General features: G+C 40.8%; 1 protein-coding gene across 1 annotated transcript in view; it reads right to left on the bottom strand.

Moving 5' to 3' along the window:
• The window catches only part of LOC110504406 (peroxisome proliferator-activated receptor gamma coactivator 1-beta), a 112,729-nt gene extending 104,217 nt beyond the window's left edge, over positions 1 to 8,512 (bottom strand). The window contains exon 1 of the mRNA XM_036970536.1: positions 8,417 to 8,512. Coding sequence (XP_036826431.1) covers positions 8,417 to 8,497 — 81 coding nt within the window. The 5' untranslated portion in view covers positions 8,498 to 8,512. The remainder of the gene's footprint in view (positions 1 to 8,416) is intronic.
• Positions 8,513 to 12,102: the final 3,590 nt, after the last annotated feature.

Here is a 12,102-nt window from a genome sequence, read left to right as displayed (position 1 = left end):
CTAGGGCAGTGAATACTAACTATGTTAAAATGGGACACAGCATCATGCTCAGGTTGCAGTAAGGTAAGCAGTTGGAGGGAGTCGTAATCCCCCAGACAGCTTGATGATGATTATACGGCATCATGATGAAATCATGAGGAATCCAACCTGACATGCTGACAACACCTCAAGCAAATACACTGTGCCACTGCCATGGCGGCTATTTATGAACTCCACCTTCTCTGAGTAGCAGAAATACAAGAAATTCTGCTGCTAAGAATAGTAATAGCCTTGTAAAAAATACAGGACTTCTGTTCCCTTCACAGACTGTAGTTTATATTATCTTTATTTAACTAGGCAAGTCAGTTAAGAACAAATTCTTATTTTCAATGACAGCCAGGAACAGTAGGTTGGTTAACTGCCTTGTTCAGGGGTAGAAATACAGATTTGCACCTTGTCAGCTCAGGGATTTGAACTTGCAACCTTTCAGTTACTAGTCCAACCACTAGGCTACGCTGCCGCATCACACTGACAGTCAGCTGGCTGCATTATTAGCGATCGGCTATAGCCATGAGCAATGCTCTCAACTGCCAACAGAATAACAGTACATGAGAGGTGTGTGAAACAATTAGCAACCACCCCATAACAAGGTTGTAGGGTTCTGAACGGCCATGTGAGATCCATAACTAATATCCAGCCAATAAAATAAATAACCAAGTATAGCTGCAGGGAAGGCCCTGCTGCCTGTGCCTGGCCACACTTCTGACATAATGACAGATAAGGCATTTATTTTCAGCTGGTGATGTGTAAACTTGTTACACTAAAGAACAGCGAGTCAACATCCATTCCTACTCTGAACATGGACAATACAAACCTCTTGTTAATTAGCAGGCTATGAGCTCGCTGAGCTAACCTGGTCAGTGTTAGGGGGTAAGCCCTTGCCAGTCAGTGTGAGCTTGCCCTCCCCAGTAAGTCCCCAGGTGCTAGGTTACCATGGCAGGGCTGGAACACGGCGAGACTGTACTGCACTATCAGGATATTGGAATTTTCCTTTAACCTTTCCTTGGTTTACAATCACACCCAGGAGAGGGAGAGAGAGAGGTTGGACCGACAGGTTGGTCCACCCACAGTAAGGGTTTACTATGAAGGAGCCATTCATTTATCACCCAGATCTTCATATGGCTGGGCTTGAGGGCTAAATAAATCACAACCTCGCAACAGAAACACATGTAAGCACTAGGCTATATTGGATATTATATCCAATGAATCTATTTATATCAACATCTAATGGTTCTCTTCACTCTGAATGAGGCTGAAGTGCAGCAATACTGATCAGTCTTGCTGTTTAAACATCAGCATTTAAGTATCTCAATCCATATTCCGCACACATACCCACTCATGCATATGCGCATAGACACACACTCGCTCCACACTTTGACAGAAGCGGAGTCAGTACCCTGTATGGAGTTCTCCATCACACTACAATCTTAGAAAAAAAAGGTGCTACCTAAACCTAAGTGGGTTCTTTGGCTGTCCCCATAAGAGAACCCTTTGAAGAACCCAGGTAGAAAGAAACCTTTTGGGTTCCATGTAGAAACCTTTCCACAGAGGTTTCTACATGAAACGCAAAAGAGTCCTACCAGTACTGATCATGCAAGACCAGTCTTTGGGCTGTGAAGTGTTATCTGCTAGTTAACTCTTCAATTATCTTGGCTCGGGGCTGATGCAGAGTTGGACTGTTGTCCACTACATCCCGACCAGACCTTAATTTACAACTGAACTGCCTGCAACTCTCATTAATAGCTGATTTACACACTTCTGCTGAACTGAAGAGGTGAATTACTTGCATACTCAAATAGGGAAACAATTATTTCACTTAAATCATCTAAATGATTATGAACGTTCATCTTATGAGGGTAATAAAAAAACATCAGGAAGGAATATGTATTTCATCTCAACACAATATATGTCACCATAAACTTAAAAAACAAACTTAAAAACCTGTTGACCCTACATTCAGGACACACAATCCATCTACAATAGACTACTTGCACAGCCATTGTTTAGCTGTGGCTGAAGTACAGTATAATGACCTGGAGGATGCTGACTACGGACAAATGCCTGAATGCACATTGAAATGGTAAAGCAGGTGGCGGTGAATATCATCAGGGGACGACAACACCTGGCAACCCAATTTCAACTTCCCTTTACCTAAGTCTGCCTCATCAGACAGTCTGCTACTCTGCTCCTGTCCTGTCCGGGCCTATCCTGTCCTGGCATGTCCTATCCTGGCCTTTCCTATCCTGGCCTCCACCTGCAAGTCATGACCTGTCTCAACAGGCATGTGCTTTAGTGGCCAGGAGAAGCACACACAGAGTGAAGCATCCCTCCTCTGTTCCCAAGTAGGACCCTATAAAATCAGTTTATTTGCCTGATTCTGTAATTTTTTAAACTAAATTTCCTTTTCTTCTATTTGTTTTTCCAGATTTCTGTTTTTCAGGTTTTCACACCTTTTTAATAGGTTCCAAGTCCACAACAATGCTTAAACCACATCAGCAGGTTCTTTTGACATGTAGATATTGGGTTGTAATTAGGCCTAGCCTTTAATTTAACTGCGCACCAGCCAAAGACAGTTGTATGGTTAGCAATGTTTCTGTAGCGCTCAAGGGAGATTGCAAAGAAATATCTACTGGATTGATGCAAAAAAAATCCTGATATCATTCTGCCCATGAGGCATGGGCTACTTTGTAGTTAACATTTAATAGATAAGGTTTTAGGGAAAGCCTTTCCATCAACCAGAAGAAGGTTGTCATTACATTACTAACGACCACACAAAGTGGTAGACAAACGAGAACACACAGACAGGGGTATTCCTGTGACGTTGTCTCTTCAGAAAGTTGAAGAAAAATACAAATCACTGATGCATATTTTTTCATGCCTTATGATAATCTTGATGAATGTTCTAATAAGTTCAATACATTTACTAAGTTCAATACAATTTTGAATGTTGTTGAATTCCGTTTTTATGTCTGAAATCTGTGACTCCGCAACGCGGATTTTATATGGGTAGGTATCCACAGTCAATTGAACATATCACATGTCTCTATGGGCCCTGGTCAAAAGTAAAGCACTGGGCTTTATAGGGAATATGGTGCCAGTTGGGGCACAGCATTGCATGTTCCTGTTCCAGATTTCTCATGGATCATACCTCACAAGTTGAGGAGCTGAATCTGACGTGTCATTAGCTATGTTCACATGAACTTGTCCAGGGATGTGTTTTGTTGACATTTAGAAGGTTGGCATAGAAAATAGATGTGATAATTGCCTGCTAGGGTGCATTTCCATGTAACTATCTTATGTCGATGCAAACAGCTGGACATAACGACATCACACCTAAAACCTACAGTGTTTCCATTACCCATTTTCGCAAATTGCTCATTAATAAATTGCCGTCAGTCTGTATGCCCGCCGACCTATCTGTTTCATGTCTCAGGTAGCCCGCAAAAGCCAACATGGATAGAATGCAACAACTGACTAATATTTGCCATATTGTAATAAATCTCGTGCCAACGTATTGCCACGGTCCGTGCCATGGTGAGACTTGCACTCCTGTAGATCTGAAATAATTGGATGGTGAAACTTGCCAGCCAACTACAAAAGCAAGGCAATGCAAATCTTTGTCCTGCAAAGAAATTATTATTTTTATAGTTAACAAAAAATATTTTCCAAGATGTAGGCTTTTAGAATGAAATGTGGAGTGGAGCTTTATAGTTACGCGGTGACATCACATGCCCGCGTACCTTCAAAATGATTTGGCAGTCATCATTTATTCGAAAAACTGTTTCCATCATAATTTGTCACAATACATAAAGTTAGACAACAGAAAAACCCACCAGTCGAACTGATAAAAATGTTGTCCATCTTCAGAACATTTGTCCTATACCTGCCATTTCTATTACACATGGAAACCTGCCTACTTAGGCCCATATGCATTATGTTAAAGCCCCTGATGCATATCCCAAAGCAAGTTACAGAATATGAAACAGGCTCACGCTAATGTCCTCAACATCAATAGAGTCATTGTCATGAATACAAAACACTTGCAAAGGTTAATTAAGGACATTATGGCTTGTTGTGATGTATTATTATTAGATTTCTTTTTTAAATGCACACAATTTCATAATATCATATTTCAAAACCATGGCTAATTTCAAAAGGAAAATGAAAGACAATAATATATTTGCATGTTGGCACAGCAAAAGATGAGTCCTAGGACAAGAGATAGTCGAAAACGAAATCAAAAGCAAAATCAAATGATCCTTATTGACTTGGGAGAACACAGCCTGAATATGTCAAGACAACCAAATGCCTGCTGTAGTCAGTGTGTGTCTCAGGAGTCCATGCAAAGGATAGCCTTTGAAGCCGATGATGGATTAGCCTGCATCAATTATTGATATCTAATCAGCTGTTTCCTAGTTCCTCTCCCTCCTCCCATACAGTCAGAAAATGCATCCCAAATAGCACCCTTTATAGTGCACTATTTTAGACCACCAGGGCCTGATAGGGCAAAAGTAGTGCACTATAAAGGGAATAGGGTAAAATTTGGGATGCACCTAGGTTAGAGCAGGAGTGATTTTCTTGGGACCCCCAAAAACTTTTTGTGTAAAAACATTATATATATTTTACTTCATGGTCAAGAAAGACTGTAAAATCATCCAGCAATTCAGATAAAAATGTGTAATATTTACAAAATATGTCCTTAAGTATTCCCACGAATAAAAAAACATATGTGATGGTGTCTCAATGTAATCAAGTTATGAAATGATTGTTATTTTCAAATACAATCTCTTTTTGGGCTTAATTGTGGTCAATTTTCAGTGTACAGATTATTATAATTATGTTACACCCCACCAACCATCCGCTCTGGCAAAAATCGGCCCGTGGCTGAATCTAGTTGCCTACCCATGGGCTAGGCTCAGAGTGGAGGGGAGAGGTACAGTGATCCATGAGAGTGCATCCTCAAGCCTCCCTGTGGACAAGCCTCAGAGCCTCAGCCAGATGATGGATCTCTGGGGCTTTGGGGAGGAAGCAAACATTCCAATCCTCAGTGACAAACCACAAAGTCAGGCAGTGACACAAGAAAAACCTCCCAGCAACACTTCTGGGAGATTAGACTCTTTCATCCTCAATTGAGTTGATCATTTTGAGTAATGATCATTCAGAATGATCCTTCTCAACAACAACAAAATATAGGAAAATGCTCGTCCTACCTAGAAAATGATTTTGAAGGATGACCCTCATAGATAATGTGTGAGAACTTTAAATATAGGTGAAATGCTACTCCTAGAATAACATTATCAGTGATGACAACGATCTCTGTAACTGTTCATTGATTGATTCTCCAGATTGTAGTAGGGCTTAAAAATACAGTAACGTCACAGTGAACATCAAAACACAGAAACCAATGTCCTGTGGTTCATGGCCAGTCTAAATCAGCATTAAACCCTGCTAAGAAAAAACAAAGGCTAGTCTTATCCATAATCTTCCGTCAGTACACAGCATAGCCAAAGCTAATTTCATTCATTCCATCAGAGAGACAGGCAGGTGTACTGTAGGAACTGCTCATTTCATAGACATAATGCATTTGCTCTAGTTAAAAAGAGTAGGCCTCCACTCTAGGCTTGACAGGTGACTCAGGCCATATCATGGAATCTGAACACATAGCACTGCAGTATTCCATCACGGCAGGACAGCTCAGTGTCTGTGTAATAATACACAGCATTTCATTGAAGAGAGAGACTGCAGAGCAAAGTGAGCACCCTGCCCGGTGCAGTGGACGAGATTGTTTCCCTGTCTGACTAAATCAGGGAAAACAAGACTTCAGTTTGAAAGCTGATATGACCATGCAACAGGACAACTCAGTCAGCAACCAGAATCAAATGAACCATTGACTGACAGGCGATGAAACCACATACTGAAGCCTAAATGATGAGACAAACTACAGAAATGCATTTGCTATGTAGGCTGTGTAACTCATGCATCTCATGAATATAATAAAGGGTAGAACATAACTGGCCCATATAATGTTAGTAGTATAGGCCTTTAAATATTTACATCAAAATGGATGATTACATTTGATTAAGAAAATACTTCTGAAAAGAAGAATAAAAATGTATTCAGATGGATGGGGATAATGGCATCCACTTCTCAATCTAGAACTACTCTATGTGGTTCCGCTAGGGTTGTGGTTGTAAGTAGGACTGATCTTTAGATCCTCTTGACTAAACTGGAATAGACCCGGTGAATTATTAGTCCTGATCTAGAAGCAGCCGGACAGTAGTGGCAGCAGCAGCACCAGTCACATGCAACCCAGCGGAAAGAGGGTAGCTGTCGCTCATGCACGTCACTGGAGCCGCGTCCTCCAGACTACTACGCAACAGAAAGCACATGACTGCAGCAAGTCTGTGTTCTGTAACGATGGGGTGTATTCGTTACGGAAAACGTTTACCGTTTAAGAACTAACCGGAAGCAAACAGAGCAAAACGAGTTATTATTGGACAAATTCAGGTAGGTCCCTCCCCGTTTCATTCGGTTTGCTTCCGTTTTAGATTTGTTTTGCAACAGAATAGGCGGAATCAATACACCCCTGGTCACGATAGTAGGGTACTATTACAATGACCATAGATAGCACTGTCAACCCGATAATTCGGTTTAACATGCAACACCACATCGAACGCTACATTTGATGGGGCTAATATCACGAACATCCCCTACGCGACCAGAGCCTGATACAATGTTGTCACATTACGCTCTGGGACAAATATAACTTTCCAGTTAGGGGAACTTCGTATCTAAGCGGGGACGCCCTCAATATGCATGTTTTACCCTTTGTTAATTATGCTGTACCATGTTTCAACTCATAATTAATTAATGTTATTATTAGATACTTATTAACTGACATTTAACACGGGATGTTCACTGCACACCTTACACATGTGACTTGAAATGTAAATCGCTTTTAGTCTTGGCTTCTGCAAGCAATGAACCTGCTCACTAGCTACACATCTAGCAAAGAGTAGAATATCTGAGAACGAATGCTCTCATCGCAATCCAGGGTTACATCATAATCTATCCTAGGTAGGCTACAATAAAGAATAGTTGGAATTCAATGAGATTTAGCCTACTGAGAATAATCCGTGAGTATGCTGGCCAGTTGCATCCTATAATTATTTGAAATCTGGTGGTCTAATAACATTGTGCAATATCACATCACGATGAGATACCGCCTATAATTGGATTTTCATTCATATGAATGTTTGACAATTGTTATTTTGTTACCCCCTAGAACACGCATTTTTGGTAGCAAGGTTTTGTAACAGTGGCTCGCTGGTAATAAGGTTTTATAACAGTCTCCCCTGGTAACAAGGTTTTATAACAGTGGCTCGCTGGTAAGAAGGTTTTATAACAGTCTCGCCTGGTAACAAGGTTTTGTAACAGTCTCGCCTGGTAACAAGGTTTTATAACAGTGGCTCGGTGGTAAGAAGGTTTTGCAACAGTGGCTCGCTGGTTACAAGGTTTTATAACAGTGGCACGCTCGCTGGTAACAAGGTTTTGTAACAGTGGATCGCTGCTTACTCAAACGATTACGAAAACATAATCGCCTGAATTTTTTACAGATGGGCACAATATTCCGCATTTCACATCATTATTCTTGCAGCACCTGAAACTCAACGGACGTCGATGATCGGATCAAACAGTCATTATCGTTGTATTGCACCCATTCCCTTTGTAGTTCACTAGCTACTTTAGCCCAACTTTGAACCGTGAGAGGCGCACTGTACAGAAACCGTAACATACCGGTCTACAGTTGAACTATCTTTAGTTACTAGATAGATGGACTGGTGAAACAGATGGATAGCCAACATACGCAAATTGCATTGATTTACAATAATATAAGCCTTCATCAAAACTCCAGTTTGTAGACTATCAGCTGGATGGGAAATAAATAGTCAAACCTTCGTATACAAAGTATTGCCAATACATCCAATCATTTCAATATCAAATGCATAAATAGCCAAGTTCATGCTATAGCCTACCCACGTGCTGAGGTCTCTGATTTGACAGGATTAGTCAAAAATAGTAAAAGTTTTAAGGGCAACATAGAAATTGTTATCTCAATGTTAAATGACCAAATAATGTTACGCAACCGGAATTAAATGTTTTATTAATTACTATCCCACGTTGTTCGCACTAATAACATTTCCTTACAACTCCACGTGAAGCACATACGTCAAAGGTCTGAAGACGCCGGTTAGAGAGCCGAGATGCTGACAGCCAGAGCATACATGAAGATTAAATTACGCATGCTTCTGCCAATAACATGCAAACATGAACCCTCGGCCAGGTAGTGGATATATATAATATGAACATCCCTTACCTGGCTGCCTGAGTTTTCTGTCAGGTAATTGAAGACAAAAGAAGAGAGCTCCTCATCTAACAGTGAATCGCAGTCCGCCATCTTCTAGAGAATGACAGCTGGGAAGTCTGAGAGCGGGTATACAGTTCTGTTCACGTTCAATTGCAGTTAGTCGCCGGATGAGGGCGTTGTCATAGACTGATATAACTGAAATACAAATGTACTATTACTTGGTCTATAATGATGTGATGTCACTGTTTCGACAAGTCATTTAGATAACTTAATTTTCCTACGAAAGGTTGTGAATCAATCGATTTGTAGGCATATTGTCGTTGAGATAAGTAATGAAAGCATGCTTGGAAAAACAAAATGCATATGCGTAATATTAAAAAAATGTGTCCAGCTGGAATAGGCTCAAAATGCTTGTGGGGACTGTGATGATGACTCACACCGCAAACATGCAACACTACTGATTTGTTTACACAAAAGGCCTAACAATTGAAAAAACTGCGTACTTATATTTGAATATCATTTTAGATTTTTCATTTTAGTCTATTTTGAATCTATTTTACAGGTTATCCATAAAGAGCACACCATTCCGGCCATATGCCACCACCGCAGTAGGCCATTCCAACACCCATGTTGAGGTCTGTTGCCTAATTAGGTTTTGCAAAACCAAAAGAGAATTGGTGCCAAAATATAAATTAATAGAAATGTGTCCTTTAGAGCTATTATGCCTAGTAAAAATCATCTACAAAATCCTCAATTACTGCAGGTAAGAATATTTGCTCATTAAACCACCTTTGCCCCTTCTGATTGCATATCAGCTGGGTCATGTGAAACTCAGGGACAAGCTACTACAGTACATTATGGCTCCTCCCTCCTTCACCTACTCCACAATGCCCCACTTCCTGCATCAATGTACCATTCACAATTTAACACAAGCAGCTAGTGAGGCCTTTTGTTGTCTTATCTTGTTGAAGGTAATGAGTTGTAGAATTGTTGTACAAGGTTTGATAATTTAATGAATGTGTTTGCTCACCACACACACACACACACACACACCTGTGCATGTTTCCTCCTGTAATCTTGGCTAAGTCTTCCAGCAAGACAGATGAACCTGGACCAAAAAGTGATTGAAATCAAATGGAATGTGGACCAAGCATGTTGCCCAGTATATCATAGACATGTAATGCATTTGTAATTTTATTTTAATTTGATTTGCTCTAATATGCACTTTTTGATGCATGATTGTTGCTCTGCATAAATTTGTTAACCTATCCGGCAGGCTCTGAGGCACCGACAGAGTGTGAAATTATAGCATAACCTTAAATTATTCAATAAACCGACTCACTGCTTCTCTAACACCCCATTGGATGGTGTGTAGGACAGCCTACATGAATATTACAAGATAATGATGCATTATGCAGTCCAAGAACTGTAGGTACATTTTAGGTCTTTGAGATGAACGGTTGGTTGTTGGTTGTGTGTCTTGATTGCGGAGTTGAAAGCAACCCTGTGTAGTAAAGTCCTTTGGGAAAACAATCATCAGCTTTTGGATTCTCAGACCGTTTTCAAGGCAAATAATTCATTGAAATATGTCTTTAGAATGTCATTTCTTTCACATAGACTACCTCAATGGCCACAATATAACACAGATTGTGAGGTTTTAGAGACATGTTGTATTGCATATTGTTTAACCCAGATTAGTGTTATTCCTCCCTCTCTATGCTGACCATCTATTTCTACGCTGAGTTCACACATAGTGCAGAGTTTACTCATGAAGCTGAATGAATACATGGGGAAAATCCATTAAGTAGGCCCACAGCAAAACCTTTCCCAGATGGTTAAAGTTAGCATATATGCTAATATACCAACATGTTAATTGATGCAGTATAATGATTGCTCAAAGAAAAGTTGAACACAGCCAAAGGAAGTTGATCTAACTAGCCTTCTGATTATCCTTGGATGTGTGGTCATTTCTACTATGCCACAACATGTAAGGATGGGTGGCAAAACTGGGCATGTCAGCAGTTTTTATCCAGACCAGCAAACATCAAAAACAATCTGAACAAAATAACCAAAGATTGCTGTGAGTCAAGCCTGATAGAAAATGACAGTAGCCTACTTGGTTTGGTAGCAATGTGGCAAGAACCCTTTGACACTTACTGTACTTCAGAGAATTCAATCCAGGTGGTTACGACCTGACACCAAATGCTAGGCTTGTTTTAATAGCTCTCCCAACGTGACAGAAGAGTAGTTATTAGATAACTAGCATGTAATTACATTATGTAAGTAAATAACAAGTCAACAAATAAACTGTCAACATGTTAAATGTATAGCTGTACATGAACACAATGCCTCCACAGACCAGTTAGATGTTTGAATCTCTCTATTAAAGCTGATGAATGTTATTATTTTTTGTGACAGAATCGAGATGTAAACACAGACGTTGCCTATCCAAACTGACATAATCATGATCCTATGCCATGCCACACTACGAAAAGCTCTATACTCTGTTCTACAGCCTTAGACAGCCTGCTGCATGCCCACCTGCTCTAATTAGGGTAGAGGTTACACAGAGAGTAGACAGGCCCTCCCTCAGCGACTGTGGATGGCATGTCTGATACTATATCTGCCAGTGCTGGTAACATAGCCTGGTCCCATGATCTGTTTGTTCTGTCAATTGCAAAGTCCATTGGAGTTTCTAGTGGAAACAGCACAAACAGGCTAGTGGAAATGTCGTTGTGTGTTAGTATTAGGACTATGGGCTGTCTATGACCATCAATCAGTAGAGTGCCCAATCATTTTCCTCAGTTATATCAATTCATTGATCTGGCAGGAGGAAAGGCCTGATGTGATGTGGTAGTCAATACAGCTGGGCTGCCTGCTGCACGTTCTGCCCAGCCTACGCTACTTTTTCAAGGACGCCAATCAATAGGATTTGCACAATCTTTTTCCGAAACAGGGGGCTCACACGCCACTGTTTGATTGGGGACAGAGGCCTTTTCCTCAGTCCTGATCAATGGGGAGGAAATGAGCGCTACATGTCACTTTTGCCGGACGCCGACGCCACTCCCTCCGTGTGACGTGGCCTGGCAGAGCCCCAGTCTCTTGTCAAATCAAATTTGATTTGTCACATGCTGGATAATGCCACATGCTGGATAATGCCACATGCTGGATAATGCCACATGGTGGATAATGGCGCCGGAGGAGATGGCGGACGTTCTACAGTCTCCTAACCAATTGTGCTATTGTGTGTGTTTTTTCACGCATTTTGTAACTTATTTTGTACATAATGTTTCTGCCATCCTCTCTTATGACCGAAAAGAGCTTCTAGATATCAGGACAGTGATTACTCACCTCGTACTGGACGAAGATTTTTCCTTTAACGTTTTGGACGCGAAGGATTTACTTCAGACAGACAAATCCCTGCCATTCGAATGAGAAAGAGACAAGAGAATATCGGGGATGAAGGTCGGGGTGCGAGTGGGTAATCTGCCTCTACCATAATTCCTATCAGCCAACGTACAATCATTGGATAGCAAAATAGACAAACTACGATCACGAATATCATACCAACGGGGCATTAAAAACTGTAATATCTTATGTTTCACCAAGTCATGCCTGAACGACAACATGAATAACATACAGCTGGCAGGGTTTACTCTGCATCGGCAAGATAGAACAGCAGCCTCTGTGTCACG

Source organism: Oncorhynchus mykiss, chromosome 31 (genome assembly GCF_013265735.2).
Source record: "Oncorhynchus mykiss isolate Arlee chromosome 31, USDA_OmykA_1.1, whole genome shotgun sequence".
In the NCBI taxonomy this organism is placed as follows: domain Eukaryota; kingdom Metazoa; phylum Chordata; class Actinopteri; order Salmoniformes; family Salmonidae; genus Oncorhynchus; species Oncorhynchus mykiss.
This window is presented reverse-complemented; position numbering and strand designations above follow the sequence as displayed.